The sequence below is a fragment of the Chelonia mydas genome, chromosome 1, assembly GCF_015237465.2.
Source record: "Chelonia mydas isolate rCheMyd1 chromosome 1, rCheMyd1.pri.v2, whole genome shotgun sequence".
NCBI classification, from domain to species: domain Eukaryota; kingdom Metazoa; phylum Chordata; order Testudines; family Cheloniidae; genus Chelonia; species Chelonia mydas.
The window spans coordinates 258,019,598-258,041,814 of record NC_057849.1 but is presented as its reverse complement, the minus strand read 5'-3'; the positions used below and the strand labels follow the sequence as shown (position 1 = coordinate 258,041,814).

Below are 22,217 nucleotides of genomic sequence, written 5' to 3'. Positions count from 1 at the left end.
TAAGCTACTTCACAGCATCACTTTAGTGCCCCAGCCAAATCAAATTAAACTAGCCAATTAACCATTCAGATGAAAGGAGTGAAACTCTGCCCCTTCCCACTACAGTTAGTCCCAACAATAGGCCATCAAGCATCAGATTACAGTTTGACCAGCGTAACCTTGGAGAAATGTAGTGGTCTAGGCCAGAGGTGCAAAGAGGTCACCTTGCAGGACAAACACAGCCAGTCTAGATTAAACATGGAGGGAGGGAAGGAAGGACGGAAGGAAGGAGAGAGAGGACACACGCCTTTCCTTAGAAGAAGGGATTCTTTTAGTACTTGACAGGTTTCAGAGTAACAGCCATGTTAGTCTGTATCCACAAAAAGAAAAGGAGGACTTGTGGCACCTTAGAGACTAACCAATTTATTTGAGCATAAGCTTTCATGAGCTACAGCTCACTTCATCACGAAAGCTTATGCTCAAATAAATTTGTAAATCTCTAAGGTGCCACAAGTACTCCTGTTCTTTTTAGTACTTGCACTCACGTTCTCACCCCACCATAAGGTGGCGAGCCATTTGCCATTCAAACACTGCAGTCAGGCACTCTTTACCTGGTGAATGATTCCTGATCCAGGTTTCCAGAACCCTACTCCATACTTGGCACCTGCTGTTGCTAAGAAGTTGTACACCTCCTGGTTAATGTCCTATTCACAGAGTTAAACAAAGCATTAGAAAGACATTACTTTCAGTTTGCTCCCCACAGAGCCAGAGTTCAGCCACCCACCAGCCCCATGACCTCCTGGACATTTCGTAGGCAGTGGAGGGGAGAATGAAGTTCAGCATCACTGACTTCCAGGAAATCATTTTAAGGCCAGAAGAGACCACAATCATCAACTAGTCTGATCTCCAGCACAACAGGCCATAGAATTTCACAGTGATCTCAGCACTGAACTCGACAACTTGCGACATCACTAAAGCGTCTCAAGACTGAATTAGAATTACTGTTTAAAGTTATCAAACAAAACCCACACTATTTATAAACCATCCTGCTTCCATTTCATGGACTTCTCTTTTGTTTCCTTGGTTCTTTGCTTTGTTTAGTGCTTCGATAAGCATGTTAGCCCCATTGTACAGATGGGACAATGGATTCAGAGAAGCTAAATGACTAGACCAAGGCCAGACATAGTTAGTGGTAGAGTGGGAAAGAGAACCCAAGTCTCCCGTTCTACCAGCTATACAATGCTGCCTCTCGCTGTGACATCACAATCATCTGTAGGATCACAACTATGAAGCCTTCCAGGACAATCACTTACTGTCGCAAGCAGAAGACTGTATGATGTCCAGAGATGTTCTTGGCAAAGCAGCTGGAGAGTAGATACGATAAGGAATGGGAGTGGACAATGACTTGGAGACCCTGTTCTCATGCAAACACTTCAGAATAAGGGGGGGTGGGGGTGGGGACTATGTGGAGATAGAGGAATTGTCGCTACACAGAACATTTACTGAAGTTTCCCATGAGGCAGCGAGGGCTCTTTGAGCTTTGTTTGCACTGGGAGTCAGGTCACTTCACTCTGTTTATGCAGCTCTCTTCCCAAACGGAGCATGCTGATGTGCCAGGAGCAGATCCAAGCCACTCTCTGCCCTGCCAGCATTCATTCCATGCCAACTGGCAACATCAAGAGCGAAACCCAGTCAGAGGCAGGCAGGACCTTCACTTGCTTTAATCACTGAGCGGATGGGGAGGGAGGGGGTGCCCAGAGCTGCAGCAGAACTGCTATAAAGAATACAATCACACCACAGAAAACATGTTTGGTGCCCAGAGCAAGAGCAGCGGGAGGGCAAGGGGTGAAGAGAAGAAAGGGAACAAACAGTCTAGTAAGAAGGCTCCAGATTCGGAACCTCTTGCACAACTCTCAAGCTTCCTGAGGCACAAAGCGTGGGACAAATACTCCTAACGAGGGGAAACTTGCTCCTGACCTCAGTTTCATGAGTGGCATAATTCACCTTACTATGATTTCCGGGCGGGCGGGGGGGGTGAGAAGAAGAAGAGGAGGGATTCACTTACTCGGGCCAGTATCTTGGGCTATACGTTAAATTAGATGATTAAGCTACAGCTCATCCCATGTGTACAGACTAAAACTAATTCACCAGATTTGATAAAGGAAAAAGTTCTTCCTGCCCTTCAGGACATATGAGAAGGGCCAGCTTCCCTCAAGCACTGCAATCAGAATGGTCCAGTAAAACCAGAGGAGCTTATCCCACAATCTATCCTACGCCCTCAGCGTGAGGGAAAGGCATCAGTAGACCTCAGTCTTCCCATCTTCTACTGTATGTTTCTATCATTCATGAGGTTGTAGGGGAGGAAAGGAAAGGTCCTGCAGGATTTCCACCCCAGAAAGCAACAAGGGAGAGCAACTCTTAGTTGATGTCCTGATCTCTGCTAGTTAACGCTTCCCCCCCAAGTGCTTGATAGACTGCTGTATATGTGGCCAGGCATATTCTGGAGGTTTTCACATCACCATGCTGTGACACACCAGGTTTTGATCACTGCGGGAAGAAAATTTCTAGTGCTCTAGATGCAGCTATTTTCATGTTTCACCCCTTTGAAGTGGCCTCCCTCTTCCCCTATGCCCAGAATACATCTTTTGCCTTGGTTTCCAAAGCAGATGGACTAAGACTGTCTTTTCTCAACATCATGCTTCACCCTTTAAATGGTTTGTGATGAATTTGTCTAGTTTAGATTGTAAGCTTCCTGGGGCTTGGACCTGTCACAACTTTGGTTTTGTACTGCACCATGTACATCTATGGTGCTATACAGTACATAATCTGGTGTGATTTCTGTTCCTTTGATTGTTCTCCTGAAAATCTGTTCTCTAGAGTGGACCAAATGTTCCAAACATGGAAAGAATTGTCTTATTTCATGGGTCTTGGTGCAATAATGACCTTAGCTCTCCGAAGATCCTTCTCAGACCCTAACTGGGCTTCAATGAGGTGATCACAGTGGATTGTGGAGGGCACCGCCACCCTGGGCAGGCCACTGCTGATGAACTGCAGCATTGCCATCTGAGCAGTCGCATCTTGCATGGCTACGCGGTCTGGCCGCAGGCGTAGATAGGTTTTGCCCCGCTCGATATCTTGTTTCACAGGGTCATCCAGGTGCCCATATACAATCTTCTCAGACAGGGTCAGGGGACGGTCTAGCCTGTGGGGAAGACAACAGGGAGGAATTTTAACAACGTCAGCTCATGTTTTTCAACCCTTCTGCCCCATTTAAATGTGCATCTTAAATGAACAAGGATACTCCTTTACATTTCCACACACATCATCCAGGAGAACCAGACTCCCAAGGCACGTTTTACACTATATACAGAGGGACCACTCGCTCCTCCCACAACACTGAAGTGCAGTTACTTCTGACAGCTGGTTAAAAGCACCCAAACATGAAAAAATGCAGAGGCCCTGGTTCAGTACTGACTCAGAAGGAAGAGCACTCTTTCAAGAGCCATCAGCACCCCTTCCTGAAGCATCCATATTTTCCCCCAGAAGTTTCCAAATGCACACATTTGGGTGCACTACAAGCAACAGTCATCCAACTCTGCTTAGCTTTTGAGATCACAGTCCACAGTGGTGCCTAAGAAGCGGTGCAGTTGCAGAAAACTTTAAAAAACAAAACAAAAGACCACACATACACAGAACCCACACAAGTCATCAAATCTACATGTGCCAGGCCCCATCGTGAGTGAGAATCCATCAGCGCTAGGAAACAAGTGGGGAGTTCAGGGCCTTTTCAGTCATTGGATTCCTCACAGATAATCTCAACAGAAACACCAATTAATGACAACGGTAATGTTTTCTGCGATGAACCTACTTGCCTACAATGGACTGAATTGAGATAGCCAACTCATTTCACAAAGGACTCAGAATGGCCATCACAAGGGCATGACTTTCAACCACTGCCAAGGTTGAGTCTGGAGTAAAACTGGTGACATTGAGGTCACACTAATCTCGGTGTCAGCAAACTAAGTTCAAAATTATGTATGCAAGGTATCCCTAGGCCACTTTTTACTCTAGATATCTGGACACATGAATACAGAATAATAATTTCATTATGGAAACAAAGTGCAAAGAAGAGAAGGGACACTTTAAGTGTCTTACTCATACTGATCACTAACCTCATACTGTTTCCCATGAATACAAACAGACTAAGGTGTGACACACCAAGAGTCCCATCTGAAACCTGACATTAAGCAAAAAAAAAAAAAAAAAAATATGATAATCTCCACTAGCTGGTATGAAATCCAATGCTAATACCTTTACTTCTTCAGCATCTCCTCCACTGCAGTGGCCTGATTGTTTGTATATAAAACACTCCCCCAACTTCTCCTCTACCACACAGGAGCCACCAGCACATAGAATTTTCATTTTTCAATGTAACAGCACAGCCACTTAAAGCTGCTCTTTCCCCACTAGATTCTTCTCGTGCTACCACAGCCCCTTGAAGTCTTCCTTTCCTTCCCTCATTGTGGTGGTGGGTTCTCCAAACAACCTCTCACCCTTACCTTTTATGGACGATATTGAGGTTTTTCTCAAGCATTTCATAATTTATGTATTCATTAGGCTCAAAGTGGCTCATGGCCACCTTGGCCCTCTGGCACAGGACGGGAGCTACATGGTACCGTCGTACCCCTTTACTCAGGACTTGCTGAAAAAGGAAGAGACAAAGATTATATTGGTTATCTAGCAAACATCTGCAGCAAAGTGATCGCCCACAAAAAACGGTAACAACACATGTTTTCCAGCTCTGATTTCTAGGACCCTAATTCTAAGAGATGAGCAACAAACGGATTAAACAGTTTTAGAAAATAAAGACCTAGCATGTCCAAATATGCCCCCCACCCCCACCACCCCATGGCAGGGTTTGGGCTCCCATCCCCCCCGTCAGACCCATTTTGTCAGTTATTTTAGTAAAAGTCAGGGACAGGTCTCAGGCTGTGTGAATTTTTGTTTATTGCCTGTGCCCTGTCCCTGACTTTTACTAAAAATAACCATGACAAAATCTTAACCTTACTCATGATTAGATGGCCATTGGCTGAGCTTTTCAAAGCTGCATAAGGAATATGGATGTCCAATTTACATTACAATTAATGGGAATTGGGTATCCAAATTTCTTAGGCACCTGTTGTCAGAACTAGAAATCTGGCAACTTTCACCAGCATTGGTATCACGTAAAGAGGAGACAACAGCAAGGGCTGAAGCTGTAATAAACCCTCATCATTGTAATATCTGAGCATTTAATCTTACTCCTGGCATTCCCCTTTATCCTTAATTATTCATTCGTTAGTAGACTTTTTCGGTGAGGGGCAGGGAACTCCAAATCCCACCCCACCACCTTGTTTTTTTCTTCTCTGGTGCATTCTTCACAAAATAATCTTGACACCAGCCTCTGAAATATTGACTAAAGAATTGTGAGCTAATGAGGCAAGATCATGACAATATTTGGATGCTCTGAATCTAATTTATATTGTCCTCTCAATATCAGATGTATGAAAAAGGTTCGAGAAATCTAGGAAGATTGGGATTGACGTTTAAATCGGTTGCATAGTCAGTTTTGTAATAGCAGCACTAACAACAACCTAAATTTGTCCTTTTATTAAAAAAAATCTGTACTATTAGCTTTGCCATTTTGTGGGGGAGGGGATCCCAATCAAAGCTTCTAGGAACTACTGTAATACAAAAAATAAGTGTCTCAGATCGTTAAAGCACATGCCAGTTAGGAAACACTATAAAAGGTACAAATGAGAACACTACTTCTAAAGGTGCAATCACAGAGCTATTCATTAAAATGAATCAGCTCCAACTCTTCTTTTTTGGTTAATAATTCACCACATTTTGGTGGATGTGGTTTAAGATTCAACCACAGACCAAAGCTCAAGTACTAGAGGTGAAACATTTCACTGCACCACTAACTTAGGCCTGGTCTACACTGCGGGGAAGGGGGGGGGGGGGTGAGGATTGACCTAAGATACACAACTTCAGCTACAAAAATAGCACAGCTGAAGTCGAGGTATCTTAGATTGACTTACCTTGCGTCCTTACGGCCTGTGGTCAACTGCTGCCACTCCCCTGTTAACTCCGCTTGCCGTGGTGGAGTATAGGAGCCGACGGCAGAGCGATTGGGGATCGATTTATCGCGTCTACACTAGATGTGATAAATCGATCCCCAATAGATTGATCACTACCCACCGATCCGGCGGGTAGTGTAGACGTATCCTAAGATCCCTGCTAACTCATTGTTCAAAGTGTACATGCTGATCTTTGATCAGCCATGTGACTTCCCCCAACTCCTTCAGCCCAGTTCAAGCTCACTTTTGTGTTACTGACTTGTCTGCACCCAAGGTATATCCACCTTATTGTGAAAGCCTCCACTCCATGCTGTAGAGGAAGGATAAACCTCAAAGATTCCACTATCACTTTCCAAGCCCAAATTAGTCAAGGCATTTTACTATATGCTGCAAGAACTCTCACCGTATTCACTGTCTCCTCCCCCGTTTCTGGACTTCTGCCCAAGAACTCTTCTCTGAAGTCTTAATTAGTTTAACTCATCTTCAGTCTCATGCAACTTGTGACGATTAATTTGGTTATGGGACCCTTGCCCTCCGTGGGACACCACAAACAAGAACTTGAAAAGGCCCTATGAGTTGGTAACAAGGCCTGAGAGGGGAAAAAAAACCAAAATCTCCTCCTACCCTCCTGTAACTTATGTCAAGGCTCCACTTCAACCATGACAGTAGGTGATGGATCAAGGAGAATTGGGACTAACAGGTACAAAGAAGAATAAGACAAGTTACAGATTGGTGTGGAGGTGCTTTGTTGAGTAAACTCCACCCGCAAAAGCTCTCTTTGGAATGGGTCTACATCAGGCATTTTAATCCATTTAGCTCACTGTCTACATAAGGAATTTTCAACAGTGGAGCTACAGTAACAGCCAGCATTTTTACACCGTGAACTGGTAACAGACCAAAGAACACTTCCTAAGCAGATTACGTCTGGAAATTAAAACAACGGTAATGTCTCCACAACATTCCGCTCTTTTTCTTTGAGTGCAGACTTTGGTATGAACAAAATCTGAAGCAGGGCTCCCCTGCCCTCAGGTTTTGGGAAAGGGTCAAGACTGTCTCAGTATGAATCCTAAAAGCTTGAAAGTAAAAGAAACCATTTAATTTTTGCTTCAGTAGGATCTTACACTAAATTAACGGCAAAGAGTCCTAGGGAAGGTATAAATATTTGGATGGTAACTAAGGCCATCAATACCAGGCAGTAAACCCTTACTTGAAGCCTGCCACAACCTCTTAGACTCACCAGGGGGGAGGAGAGAAATGGAAACATTTCAGAGATGAAAGTATTCCAGCCTGGGGAAGGTGCCAGTAAGACAAGGGAGAACAGGCTTCTAAGCCACTTCCATGTGGGCCATTTCTACACTCAGAACACTGTATAGTACGCTGGAATGCCTATATCAGCAAAGCAATCCTAGTGTGGATGCAGTAAATACTGACAAGCACAGCTTTGTTGGTATAGTTTATTCCACTCCCATCCCTAAGCAAAACAAGCTATACCAAGTAAAATTGGTGTTTTGCCACCACAACTGCATCTGCACTGGGGGCTTTTGCCATCAGAGCTGGGCTGGTCATGGATTCATAACTCTTCACATCCTTAATCAACATAACAATGCTGGCAAAAGCCCCTAGTGTAGATATAACCTTAGGTTTTAGTAAAGACAAGAGACATACCCAAGAAGAGAAATGTGAACCATTTCATCTTTTCCACAGATGAAGATGATTGACGTGACAGTGCTGATTTTAAATTCACTTCTCTGAAAGTTTCTCCCTACTACTGTTACAACAATTAGCAATTACTAAACTCAAAAAAGCGATTTAATAAAATGGTGACAGCTCACCTTAGAAGCGGGGGAACTGAGGCACAAGTTAAGTGACTTGCCCGAGGTTATGCAATGACACAGTAGGGACTAATACACATATCCTTATCTTCTGGACTATACGCTTCTAACAAGCAACACCTAAGATGAATATTTCTCTAATCTAGCAGTGGTTTTCTCTCCTATTTGCTTACTTTATACACAACTTGTTGTCCAATTCACTATCAGTTTCCTGTTTAGGTGGGTCTTTCACACAGAGGAAAAAAAACCCTCACCCAGCCTTTGTACACTCTTCAGCCTGACAGCCTTGACCTCCTGCATGCCTCAAAGACCCCAACCCATCAGAAGCTCACGGGTCCTGCTAAAACCTAATGTGCCCCCCTCAAGGCTCATGGCCCACCTCCTCCGATAAGCCTTTGGAAGTTTATATAGGGCCCCACTCCCACCTTCACACTCTGGTGGTACTTTGAGGCTTCTGAGCCCCATCTTGAGGGCTTGTGACCTTCCCTGACCCTTAGAATGTCCTTCAGTGCCCTGACAGCTTCCAACCCCACTCCCGCCATGAGCTACCTTTGACATTCCAAGGTGCAATCTAGACCAGAGAGGGGCTGTGTCACCACTGCCCTGCAACCTGGGTGCTCACAACACTCTGCTGCTTTAGCTCCCAACCTTGGCTCTTTATAAGCAGCCAAACAGCATGCAGGTCACACCCTGAGCATCTGTGTATAACCACAGTGCTCAGAGCAGCCAGACTAGCACAGCAGCCTGTCAGCAAACACCAGCCATACTCTGACTTCCAGAGGCTGCAAACACCAGCCATACTCTGACCTTGGTTACAACTTGTAGGGTGACCCCAATACTTCCAGTCCTGGATTTTCCACCCAAAATGTGTATTCTGCACTGTCCAGCCCTCTCCTGAACAGTTCAGATATATTAGGTGTATTGCCCCTCTAAGGGGATCAGCACACAACAGTCTGCTACCTTAAATGGAGTTATCAAAAAAAATTCACAAACATTGGATTAGTTTTAATTAAAGTAAAACAATTTTATTTAACTACAAAGAGATAGATTTAAGTGAGTAGAAGTAATGAGGCATTTTACTTGGAAATGTTTACAAGATACAATGCTTTCTAAACTTACACTAGACTTGGTTCAAAGTAAGGTCCCTTACTACATGTTTCCAGAACATAGCTGACCACATTCTTCAGGCTAGAATCTGCTCCCAAAGTCCAACAGCTGTTTCTTTTGTCTTCTTAGGTGAAGAGAGAAATGGACAGGGAAAGAACTTGGGGGTGTTTTGCCCCTCACTTGTATTGTTCAGTTACCCTTTGAAATGCATTTTCCAGAGAGTGACCCCTAGATAAAGTTCTTTCCAGCTAATGCAAGGAGACATGAAGTCTGGGGGGGATGGGGCGGAGGTCTCATGCTGTAGTTAGCTAAAATGCCAGTCTGTCTGTTCCTGCCCCTTTTGCTTGCCAAAGAATGACCACTTGATAGGTGATGGCCTATCAGCTTTGATGACACTGGGTTAGGGTTGTCAACTTGTCCTTTGTCTTGAGAAACAGGTTTACCCACTCCCCAGACTTGTCTGGTACACACACTTCAGTCATTATTTCAGTTTATATTTATAACTTTTCATATAATGTTGCTACAGACATTTTATCATGATATTATTGACCAGCAAGATACTAGTTTTTAAATGATACTTTACAAGGCATATTTTGTACACAAAGATTATTACAATAGCATGTAGGGTATGAATACAGGGGTGCATTTTATCACATACCTTCCCACCCCTCCTCCTGATGAGAATTGATCAGCTTTATCTAGTGATCAGGGAAGGTCTCCCTTGAAATCATACACCCAACAGCCTTAGGAGGGGGTAACCAATGGTCCCTAAACCCAAACCCTGGGAACTTTAGGAGGCTTTACCTCAGTTACCCAAAATAGTAGGCTTGCTAATACCTGAAGAGTTTAAGAGCTTATTTGCATGGGAAAATTGACTGGGATAAAACCTGGCCAACACCTAAAACTTAGGCTGACCTACCTAGATCACTTAGGCCTGTAAAAGACGGTGCACTCTGTGCAACATAGTGACGTAGACCTAGCACCCAAGGAAGATGCAGCTAGGTCTATCAAAGAGTTCTTCCATCAACCCATCTACTGCCTCTAGGAGAGATGAATTAACTACATGGACTGAAAAAAACCCTTTGTCTATGTAGGAAGCATCTACACTACAGCAACACAGCTGTGCTGCAGTAGCATAGACATACTCTATGTACACATGGCATTATTCTGGGATAGCTACAGAACTTTGGATTCACACCCTACCTTATTCACAAATAACATCCCCATGTAGACAATTCTCAAAACTTGTGGGGAATGGGCCCCCAAATGGTTTGCTGAGTCTCCTCCTCTCATGTATTTAATGTTTAGACTCTAAACTTTAGAGCATCAGGACTCGCTTTGTCCAGACCTCAGGAGCACAGTGCAACTTCCACTCTAGTTTAGCTCTGGCAAATAGAGTTCCCCCTTGCAGTTTCAATTCTTTACTTCGTCCTAAAATTGTTGTACAGAATTGCCATATGCTGTTCTAACGTGGCAGATATTTTGGTGCTCCTGTGGTTGGTGAAGTGATACTTATATACGTCCTTCACTGTCTGTGTAATGCTATATATATGCAAAAATTCCTTCTTGTCACCAACAGTGCTTAACCAGAAGCATATCTGATTACTAGGGCTCCATGTGTGTCACAGAGGTCATAGAAGTCACAGATTCCACGACTTTCTGTGACCTCTGTGACTTCTGCAGGGGCCAGGGTAGCCAACTACGAGGCCAGCTACTCAGGTGACCCCAAGGACAGCCACATTGGCCAGCTGCTGGCGGGGCCCTGCAGTCAGCTGCTGCTCAGGCACACCCAGGCAGCTAGCACCGGGGACCGCCTGAGGGGCGGCAGGAGTAGCTGTTTCCCTGAGTGGCCAGTGCAGCCGCTGCCAGTGGCCCCTGGCAGTTGGTGCCACACCCCCATAGCAGCAGCCTCCCCAGGATGCCCTCCCCAGAAGCAGCAGCCACCGCCACCCCTGGAACACACCCCCAGCAGTGACCCCCTTAATATTTAGTCAGGGGTATTTATAGTATAAGTCATGGACAGGTCACGGGCAGTGAATTTTTATTTACTGCCCGTGACCTGTACATGACTATTACTAAAAATACCCAACTAAATCATAGCCTTACTGATTACCTTTAGATTAGTATAATTCATATTCATTATAACTATTCAGCCTTTTTAAAGAAATCTAGTTTAATCATCAGACTAGATAGCCTCTGGGAAGTAGTGAATTCCACAGATCCAATATATTATGTGCTAAGTATTTCCTTGTATTTCTTCTAAACTGACCTGCCATTCATTCCATCAGTTGACCCCTTGTTCTCACATGATGGATCAGTTCCTTATTTTTGTGCTGCCCTATTTTCTACAGTCAGAGCAATTCTTCCCGTTCTATAGAAGCAGTCATGTCCGTAGAAGCATTTTAATCAGTTAAATTAGTTATTGCAGTTAAAAAAGATTACAAAGGTTACTGAAGCAACATTTCAAATAATTTGACATATTATAAATTAAATTGCAGCTAGGACCCTTTACATTTTAAGCATAAAATTAATATACTCTTCTACAGTACCTCCACCGAAGATTAAACACTTACAAATATATAGTGAATTAAGATGACACCACACTTGAGAAATACTATGGGTAAGTTAATACTATTTTACAGATTAGGAAACTGAAACAAAGTAGTAAAAAAATGTTAGGGAATGTCATAGATAAAGTCTATGGCAAAGCTGGGAACATAATTTAGATCTCCTGACTCCCAGTTCCATGCTTTAAACGAGGAGCATGATTTTCCATGAACATTTTCCTTTTAAAAGAGAAAGCTATACCCATATACATGTCCGCAACTTAATAATGAGAACCTCTAGAGTTCTTCAAGTACAGATTTAGACACAAAAATATGCCTGAAATATAAGAATCAGACTGTGCAGAAGTTATGTTGCAAGTCTGTATGAGTTTTAGAGATCATTACAGATAGGGCATCTCTTCTAAAGAGTGTAAATTTATTCAAGTTCTAGTTGGCTAGAACTCGGATGGGAAGGTGGATCTCTTTCTTTCCTCACTATGTCTCATTGCAGACTCCCTGTAATTACTGTATTTAGGCCTAAGCATGCACATACACATTTTCCACTCAAAGTCTTGTATGCTAATACTCCAGTGGCAACTGGTGATTTTTGAGAACTGGTAAACAGAAGTGTCAAAAGGTAGAGTCCACTAGAGTTGGTTTACATATACAGTGAAATAAAATACAACTTTTATTGATGTATCTCACAAAAGGGGAGAAAAGAAGCAACAAAACTTAACCTGAGAAAAAAACATGATCACTTTTATTTCTAACAAGTCAATGCAGGTGCACAGTGGCACCCACCCACCAGCTCTTGGCACAAACTGCAGCACAAATAACCTCCTCATGGCATCCCCAGAGGCCCAGGCCAAAGTGGAGCCCTAGTTGGGATGCGGGGGGGTGAAGTTGGTTTAGTCACAGGCGGGAAGGAGTTTAAATTTGACACACAGACTGCAGAGCACCCGGCCCCAGGGAGGGGAGAACTGAGGCCAGCACAGATAGGACCTGGCTCGCTAGCAGCAGGTTTGCGAGCTCTGCGGTCTGCCCCCGAGGGGCTCGGCCCGACTCCTGTCCCCTCTGGGCCCCACCTCGCCGTTCACCTTGTCCTCACCTTGAGCAGACGCTACCGCCCGGCGCCCCCCGGCCGTGCGGAGGGAGCTTAGCCGGGGTGTCAGCTCCAGACAGCGGAGCCTGGGGCTGCGCCCGCCCTACGGGGACCCCGCTCCCCAGTCACTATGGAAACAGGGCCTGGGCAGGCGCGAGGGACACGCTGACCTACAGGGAGAACGAGGACGCCCCAGCCTCAAACCGACGCCCCAAGCCTCCCAGCTGCACCCGGCTCCCCACCGCCACGGGCCGCCCAACAGCACCCGGCTCCCCACCGCCGCACCCCGCTCGCCGCGAAGCGCTGTCACCTGCAGGCGGGTCACCAGGACACAGTACGGCGCCATTTTGTTCACTGACAAAGATGATGTCGCATTCCAATTACGTCACGCGCCGCCTTTAAATAGTTTCATAAAGTGGGCGTGGCCTCTATGGCGAAAAGGCGGGGCCAAGCCCCGGAGAGGGCGGGACTCCGGCGACCGACTGAGCGTAGGGAAGGAGAGTGGGTGGGGTTTGCAGGTCCTGGAAGGAAAGTATCCCAAGCAGTGGGGACTCGATATCCGGCCTAACAGAGGGGACTCTGGGGCGGGCTCGGGGCAGCAAGTCGTGGTTGATGGGTGCTTTATGGACGAGGCTGTGGAGTGATTTAGCGTTTGTCATTGGGAAGCTCTGGCAGCTTTGTGGGAGAAGATCACGTAGATCCTGCCAGGACCTGGGGGTGAGAGGTCAAGGGTGAAAGGGCTCAACGTCGCCCGCACGACGCGACCCGCGCGGTGGTGAGAAATGGCCAAACATCATCCGGACCTGATCTTCTGCCGCAAGCAGGCGGGAGTGGGTGAGAGCCGGATGCCCTGGTTCCCGCTCCGCCGCGTCCGTGGGGCGGGGGATCCCAAGACTGTCCAGGGTCACCGCGGCCCCCGCGTGGGGAGGGGCGGAGCGCGCCACGCACCCTATCCCAGCAGGGGGGGAAGGGCACTTTGGCGGCGGGCACGTGAGCAGCGCGGGGCACCAGTGCCGGGGAGAGGGGCCCGGGGCACCAGTTGGGAGTGGGAGGGGCACGTTGGCAGTGTGGTACCAAGACGGGTCTGGGAGTCAGAGGGACCCAAGTCCTGTTTCTGGCTTTGCGACAGACTGGCTGTGTAAGCCTGGGAGGAATGTTTCTTGCTCCCCTCCCCGCTTTATGAAGTGCTTTCCGCCTGGGAGGTGCCCTGTCAGTGCTGGGGGTTGTTACTAACGTTCGGGTGGCTGCCACAAAAACGCATCCAAAACACTTTTCAGAAATAGCCTTGTCCTCCCATTTACCCCAGTCACCTGCCCTTCTCCAGGTAGCCTAGGGCTCTTGGCCTTGTGCCTCACCTGTGTGCTCCTGCATGCATGCTGTGTTCCCATATAACCTAACACTTTGCTGTGTGTGGCTGCCAACTTGTGACCTACAAAGAACATAAGGGTCTATTATTGTAATTCTATCTTTGTAGATTGTTTTTTACATTTGCTGCCTCTTAAGTGGCCAGATGGAGTTTAAACTGCCCTGTTGGTTTTAAATACTTTTAATTGCACCTCAGTTATTAGAAAAATGTATATAATATCTATGTACTCAACAGTCTAGTTTGTATGCTTAAGCAGTCATAGTTGCTCACTTTAGTGACCAAATATCTTTGTTTTTTACTCCTATTATCCTGGCAGTGCCAACACAGCCAAGAGAACAAGTGGGAGAGTATTTTGGTTTTCTCATTATCACAACTGCTGATTTCTTTCCAGTTGTAGGGCCAAGTTCTGCCCTCAGTTAACTGTGCGGTAGATGTAACTGAGGACAGAAGTTGGCTTGCTAAATCTATATAGTGGTGATGGGGCATGAGAGAGAAAGAGACTAGCTTGATTCTTGGATCCAGAGCTGGCTGGCTCAGAAAAAAAAATAATTTGCTTGCAAGTGCAAATTTGAACTGTTCTCACTGAGACAAGGGAAACATGGAAACCTGGGTGCTGTTTTCAAAGAATCACTTTTCAGAGTAGAACTGTACCTTTATGGTGAGAGGCCTAACTCTAGCTGAGACCTACTCTTCCAGCCTGGTGGGTATCTATCTGTTCACTGGTGACTGAGTCTTTGCTGTGGTGGTCACTGGGGCATTACAACTCTCTATAGCTTGATACTTACTGTAGTCATCTATTAGTGAGACAAAGTGGGTGAGAGATCTTTTTTTGGACCAAATTCTGTTGGTTAGAGAGAGAGGCTTTTGCGCTTCAGAGCTCCGCTTAAGGAGAAGAGCTCTCACCAGCAGAAGTTGGTCCAGTAAAAGACATTACCTCACCCACCTTGTCTCTCTAATATCCTGGGAACAATATGGATACTGTTACAAGAACACTGCATACATTCATCTCCGGTATTATTTATTTAATATTGTTTTGAAATCTTATAGACAAATGGTAATACTTTTTTCAATTAATTCAAATTACATCCTGAACATAACCTGAATATGCTAGTAGCCTTCAGAACCAAACATAGACTTAAACAAAATATTTGAAAATAATTTCCTCTCTCAAAACCTCATCCAGCTCCCATTAATGCAATGGAAAATTTCTGCCATGGCCTGTGTATAGGGCTCTATTATTTCCTTGCTGTTGCTAATACTGAAGCAGCGTAGTGAATGCCGCACTGTGCTGGAAGTGTGAGTGGTGCCATTGAATGCTGCATGGGAAACATTGAACTCTAAACTCTGGTCTTGGCAAATGTATGTCCAGAAGGATGCTTACTGTTTACTATTAAAATGTATGTATTTGCTATGTTAAGGCTGCCGTTGTATTTTGTTAAATTAGTTTAGATTTTGAACAGATTTAAAAAAAAAAACATTAATTCATTTCTAAATCGGAGTTCTCCTATTTAAAACAAAAGTTTTATTTAAACCAAAAGTCTCTCTGTCAAAAATAATTCTTTTTTCTGCTTTACTTATTGTAGCTATTGGAAGACTGTGTGAAAAATGTAAGTATAACATCTGCATGGGGTGTTTTGTGAGAGCATTGTCATGTGGTTAGAGTACACAGCTGGGATTTAGCCTGGATTTTGTTTCCAGTTGTGCCACTGATTTTTTTGTGTAAGCTTGGACAAATCACTCTTTTTGAAATGGGAAAACCCACGTGGGTGTTGTGAGGTTAAGTTGATGAATATGTGGAAAGCACTTTGAGAGGCTTCTGTGGGAGATGCCATACAGGCACAGAGTATTATGGTATGTGTCATGGAAAAGGTACAGGGAAAGGGTCCTACCTGTGGATAAAAAAACAGGTTTGTGGCCAGAGTTTAGGGAACTGGGTTTGTACGGATCAGTTCATCATGATCCACTTGTATTGGAAAAAGATAACTTGGTAATTTAAAAGAGGAAAAAATCCATTTTCCAAAAATGCCTATTGCACAATTTGATAAAGGCTCAAGTCATAATCCTGAGTGTGGGAAATACACAGCAAAAATTATCTGAAACTAGGACATGTGAAGAGACACAGAACTAAATACATTCTTCTCCTACTATAAAAGAGGCAGCGTGGGAGAATGAGAGGGTATGATCAGTCCTTTCATGGGCACAGTATAAATGAAATAAGGGTGTTAGCCTGTGTCTCAGAAAATAGTGGGAAAAGGAGCAAAGGAGGGAGAAGTTTAGTCTGACATTAGGGAAGCATTTTAAGAGTATATGGCCGGTGGAATAGATTCCACAGGAAGTAGTTGAAGCCTCATCGCTACAGAGATAAGAATCTTTAGTTGGGGTAGGGATTAGATGACTCAGGCTTCATATACCCTTTTCAGCTCTAGGTCATTGATTTGGGTATAGTCCAGGACACTACAGACTGTCACTGGCATCTGATGGCTATATGGCCTATGTGAAATGAGTTGTTAGGTTTTACTCAATTCTTTGTGAGGTTTCCACGTCACAGAAATTGTTGTGGCTGTCTACACAAATTCACCCTCTTTTTGGCCTTCTCAGAAGTCAAGGATCAAATAGGTAATGAAGACTGAACCTCCCCTTTCATCCTTTGGAGGTCATACTTCAGTCTCATGTTTATGTAGTGGTGTGTGAGAAGCTTGCACTGCTGCTGCCCATGTTCTACCTGTCCTGTTGTTAGAGGCTGTCTAGTGCTGTCAGTTCAGCAACTTTTCACAAGTGCTAAATTTTGTCAAAAAGTTTAACGACACAGTGGTGGGATGATGTAATGAAGAGTTTTGTAAAATGTTGGCTGATCAGAGCATTGGCCCTCATCTGTGATTCTGATTGCAAAGCAAAAAGAATTGAAAATGAAGTTTTGAAAGATACTGGCTCTTCTACTTGCTCATTCACTTCAGAGAAGTAAAATGGCTTTCATATATCAGCGAGATGGAATTTCCCAGCTCAGTCCCACTATTTTAGGGTGTATAGGGGAGTTGTTTGGGTAGGGAGCTATCCCCTCTCTGTGGGAATGGTGGAGAAGGAAATTCTTTAGCTGAGTACTGTGCTCTATTTGTAGGTGATGGTAAATGCGTGATCTGTGACTCATATGTGCGACCCTGCACACTTGTGCGCATATGTGATGAGTGTAACTATGGGTCGTACCAAGGGCGCTGTGTGATCTGTGGAGGTCCAGGAGTCTCTGATGCCTATTACTGCAAGGAGTGCACCATCCAGGAGAAGGATGTAAGTTGGATGCAGTGCCTCAAGGTTGTCTTTCTGTCTCTTGTTGAACAGATGTGGTCTTTATTTAACAGTCATGCTTATCTTTAAAGGCAGCCGTGGTCTTGTGTAATGAGCATGGAGCTGTGACTTGGCACACCTGAGCTCTAGTACCAACGCTGCCACTAGCTTGCTATGTCACCACGAGGAAGTCACTTACACCTCTCTTCCATGCATCTGGGGATAGTGATGCTTACCCACCTTTGTAAAATGCTGTGAGATCTACAAATAAGCCCTGTGATATTTCTCTCGTGCCTTTCATCCCAAAGGATTGGAAAATACCTTACAAACCACACGTATGTGGTTCACTTCATCCACCCATTGCCTGTAGCGTTACCACTTAAGATGTTACCTTACTAGGTCTCACAAGCTAAGCTTTATCAGGGTCGGGCCACTAGCTTAGAAATGCTCAGATGCTGCAAAAGCATGTGACTACTCCAGTCAACACTGAATCAATGGCCCTGTGAGCGCGTGGTGCTGTAGGACATCCAGTACTGCTGGTGTTTTCCTCTCGATTAGATGGAAAACAAAAGTCATGGGCCACTTGTAGCCGTTAAAATCCCATGGGGGGTTTTATAAGAATATGGGTTATGACTCTGGTGTCCTGATCAAATTCCAAGTCAGGTAATTGCACTCTACAGACCTAAAACTCCCTTTCCCATTTTATTTGGATATGAATTTTTCACTGCTGTGGGGTTTTATGTACTGTTGGCGAACATATTCCAACCTAGAAGTGGCCTCTTTCCAGTGGTCCTGTTCCATTATGTTTCTGTAGCAGGATCCTATAGTGCTTAATGACAGTGGGGTGAGAGTGATCTCTGCATAAAGAAACACAGCCACCTTTGAGGTGAAATATGGCAGTATAACCATGTACAGCAGCACTACACGCAGTTAGAGCAGGATGTGAAGAATACCACCTCCAAATGAAACGGCAGGTGGAACTTAAAGAGATGGAATGAAGTGACTGAAGGTGGACACGCATTTCCTGTGGAAATGTGTCTTGAGAGGGTTTTTTAAATGAACACAAATGATCAGGACCACATTACTGCTTCTACAGACAGAGCTCAGTGTCTGAAGCTTTAACACTCCCTTAGTTTAGTCAGATGAGTTAATCTTGCTTTCCCAAATGCTCTACATTCAGCCCCAGACAGAGTCAGGAGGAATGTATTTCCATTAGAATGTGAAGCAAGAAGGCAAAAAATGGATGAAATGGGCTGGAGGGAATATCCTCCATGTAAAGGGGCAAAGGTGCCTGGGTCCTGTTTCATGGGGGACGCTGGTTCCACTCATGCCCCATTTGGGGCTACAGGTCATGCCATGTCATCCTAGAGAGCTGTGGGTTGCAGGGAGGGTTTCTTTCTTGGGGCTAGAGGTATGCGCATGTGCCAAATCCTTTTGAGGGAGTGGAGGAATGAACGGAAGCCTGTAATGAAGCTGCCAGGTTTATCACAGATGCTCTGAATTGTGGGAGGAAAGGTTTGGAAGGGTCCCACCTAGGAGGTTCAAAGTGAAACCACAAGACAAGAGCTAGAGGCTGGTTGGTGTAGGCATATATGTGGGTGTGGTGGGTAGGGAAAGGAGAGACTTATTTAATTTTTTCCCCTCTTCTATCTCTACCATCCTGCCCATCTCATCTCTTCTTTCCTCCCCCATAACAGCAAGTGTTGGTGCCGCAGCTTGGGTGTGGTCTCTGCAGTGGATGACATCTGCCCAAAGGCTTTCTCATCTAATCCACTCAGGCTTACACAACAACCAGGGACACATGTTCCAGTGCCCACTGGGCCCCTCAGCACAGCGCAGCTGCCAACTCCAGCAATAGCATTTTGCCCTTGAGGCGCACAGATGCCAGGCTGAGTGACCCATGGGCAAACGTTCTCTGGCGTGCACATGCACATGTCCATCTCCCATTATTTGTATTTAAATTTTTCCGTCTCCCATAACTCACAGCTGCACCCTTGATTTATTCTCCCTAACCTGCTCCTCTCATGTCTGGCTTTCCCTCCAGCTGGTGGACTGGGATATGGAGGCCTTCTTACATACGCTTGCTATGAGTACCCCTGCACCTGCAAAATGACCATGTGACCTTTACAGTGAATCAAGTTCTATTCTGATGTGTCTAAAGTGTGGGGTATCTGGGAGTTGCTTTGGCTGTGGGAACTGAGGGCACAAGGAATACTTGTTGACACCTAATGGAAATAGGTTCCTCTTGCCTCAGTATGGGGAAAGGTTGTTCCCCTTGCCCCCATAAGTCATGTGTATCCTAGCTTAGAAGGATCCAGTCTTGGGGCACTGTACATCTCTTTCATTAAACTGATTATGTTATTCAAACTGTTCTCCATGCTCCCCTGAAGAAGAGAAGGCCCTAGTTAGTGTTAACAAGGCTTCCCTCCTCCCCTCCACTTCCTCAGTTTTGGTGGCTGGAGCCAATGGAGTAGAAGGGAAGTTTGCCTGCATGGGTGTTTCCAGGAGGTGTTTTCTGGAGTGGAAGATAGTGGTCACTCTTCATACCCTACTTGGGCCTACATAACTGGACTGTTCTGCTTGCCGTAGCTCTAACTGTGTCCTCTTCTCTCTGTATGTTTCCAGAGGGATGGCTGCCCTAAGATCGTCAATCTGGGCAGTTCCAAGACAGATCTCTTTTACGAGCGCAAGAAGTACGGCTTCAAGAAGAGGTGATCCACCCTTGGTGCTGCTATGCCCGCTGCAGGGTTGGGGAAAGGGTCTTAAGGCATCTCTGGACTTCACTGTTATTGAGAACCAATTAATCTTCTCTAAAGTCTTACAAGTTATATTATGTGTGAGGGGTGGAAGAAGAAACAAAATTGACTGGGGATTGGAACCTGATAGCTGAGTACTGCAGATGGCAAAAGTAGGCTACTGATTCTTGCCTTCTCTCAAGCGTGGCTAGTGTCTGCCACACAGCTCTGCAAAATGCCTGGTGGGCAAGCACTTACATTCTAAAGGGATCTGCTCTCCTATCAAGGTGTAGCACTGCTTTTACACGTCTTGTCCCCTTTCTGGAATTGGGGGGTCACCTGCAGTTCTCCTTTCCGTGCACTCCCTCTCCGTTGATAAGAAGTCTTCTCCCCTGGCCACACCCCCAAAGTCTGAAGAATGAGTTCAGACTGCCGACCCACTGAAACTCTCTATGTATTGTTATGCAGGGAGGCTAGCATGCTCATGGCTGATGCCCTTTTCATATGAGCACAACCATTACATGTCCCTATGTTTTCTTCAACTGATTAACCGAAGGCCCTTTCTGTAACTATCTCTGCAAAATGTACACCAATAAAGTTTTTTTCCTTTTTCTAACAGAAGGGTTTCTCTCTAGTTCATCCCACCCGTAGTCCTCCCGGAGTTTCCTTTTGTCAGGTGATTGAGACACTAAGAACTTAGGAGTTGCCAAACTAGAAATGAACAATGAGCCGTCTGTTCTCTCACAGTGGCCTGTCATGGCTACACTGACCTCTCTGTGAGATGCTTTGGGGAAGGACCGCTGCTTGCTTTCTCACCCCAGTCATTGATAATTTTATGTCCTGAAGCAGAGTGTGGCTCGCTTTGTGTAACCCTTGCCTTTGCTAATGTGTCTGGATGTTGTTTCACCATGTAAACATCCAATCCCTTTCTAAAAACCTCCTGAAGTGGTTGACTCTATCCCTGCTGCAGGAATTTAGAGCCTTCTGTGCTGTAGCTGGAAACCAGCTATTCTATTCCAGACTAATAGCCATATACTGAAAACTAGAGCCTGCTTGTTTGCTGAACATCAGCAGAGGCTGTGGACTCCCAGGCTGCTCAGCACAGATCTGGGGAAGGAAATACAGATCATGTACGCGTTGTACACACCTCCTTCCCCTTCCCTACTGACTAGGAGCTTGCAAATCATGTGTTAACTTTTAAGGAGCTGCTTTTGTGAGCAGGCGGGGCAGCGAGAAACTAAACTGGATTTGGGGTACAGTAGAATTCCCACTTGTGGTCTAGGGTCCCAACAAAGATGTAGTTTGGGATGCAGTATTCATGTCTGAGCCTGTTGGCATAACTAGAAGTATCATCCAGGCAGGGATCGCTATAGAGAGACGAGGAATATCCCTTCCTTTTCCCCCATACAGCTGTGCATGCTGTTTCCTCATCACTCCCAGGCTTGCTATTGCTGTAGGGAATCAAGGGCTTATAGCTTAAGAACTTTGATTACTGGGTATATAGCTCCATGTTCTGTTAGCTGTGAAAGAGTTAAACTGCCTTATGTAGAGTTTCTCATCCATTGGTTGAGTGGAGGCAGAGGGTTGTTTTTCTCCTTGGCCTTGTCTACACAGGCAACTTTGGAGAAGACTTCTACTGCCACTAGTGTGTAGCCTCGGTCAGTGCGAGTGCCTCTCCTATGCTGCTACCGCAAGGGTGGGAGATTGCCCTAAAACTGCTAGTGTAGATAAGGCCCTTGTGAAGCAGAGCAAGAGATACAGTAGGGTAGCACTGCAGTGAAGATTCAGTCTTTCTTATGTGGTTACTTGTCTGGTGTTCATTAGTTTCTAATCACCAGACACGGACCCTAGAAGACCCTAGAAAAGACGAGCTCTCTGAAACAGAGAGATTCTGTGTGATAAGAACTGTGAGGTTAATTGCAGGGTCTTTAAAAAACAATCATTAAAACTCATTTAAATAAGTAGAAAGTGCTTGCCTTGGCAGCTGTGAAGACCAAAGTCCTTAATTTAAGCCCAGAACCGGTTCAGCAAGGGCACCGGCAGTACAAGCTTCCCCCACACGCTGCCCTCCTGTTGTGCCGCAGCCCTGCCCTGGAGGGGCCTCTGGCAGGACTTTAGAAAGTAGTTCAGTCTCAAATGGCCTAATTCA

General features: G+C 45.3%; 2 protein-coding genes across 2 annotated transcripts in view; one reads left to right on the top strand and one right to left on the bottom strand.

Annotated features, from left to right (window-relative positions):
* Positions 1-13,275, bottom strand: part of ACO2 (aconitase 2) — a 31,351-nt gene extending 18,076 nt beyond the window's left edge. Inside the window, exons 1-4 of the mRNA XM_007053318.4 lie at positions 12,999-13,275; positions 4,539-4,681; positions 2,923-3,181; positions 591-683 (exon numbers count right to left, since the gene is read on the bottom strand). Of these exons, the coding sequence (XP_007053380.2) occupies positions 591-683; positions 2,923-3,181; positions 4,539-4,681; positions 12,999-13,034 (531 nt within the window). The 5' untranslated portion in view covers positions 13,035-13,275. The remainder of the gene's footprint in view (positions 1-590; positions 684-2,922; positions 3,182-4,538; positions 4,682-12,998) is intronic.
* Positions 13,276-13,302: 27 nt separating this feature from the next.
* PHF5A (PHD finger protein 5A) lies at positions 13,303-20,684 on the top strand. Its single transcript, XM_007053317.4, has 4 exons — positions 13,303-13,522; positions 15,638-15,661; positions 17,170-17,336; positions 19,959-20,684. Exons 1-4 carry the CDS (start codon positions 13,471-13,473, stop codon positions 20,046-20,048), a joined length of 333 nt encoding a protein of 110 aa, XP_007053379.1. The 5' UTR covers positions 13,303-13,470; the 3' UTR covers positions 20,049-20,684.
* Positions 20,685-22,217: the final 1,533 nt, after the last annotated feature.

What these genes read in the sequence shown, in the direction of transcription:
- PHF5A (XM_007053317.4), top strand. Translation starts at nt 13,471, where the DNA reads ATGGCCAAACATCATCCGGACCTGATCTTCTGCCGCAAGCAGGCGGGA. An exon ending in CCGCAAGCAGGCGGGAGTGG is followed by an intron (nt 13,523 to 15,637) that starts GTGAGAGCCGGA and finishes TACTTATTGTAG; the next exon opens with CTATTGGAAGACTGTGTGAA. An exon ending in TGGAAGACTGTGTGAAAAAT is followed by an intron (nt 15,662 to 17,169) that starts GTAAGTATAACA and finishes CTCTATTTGTAG; the next exon opens with GTGATGGTAAATGCGTGATC.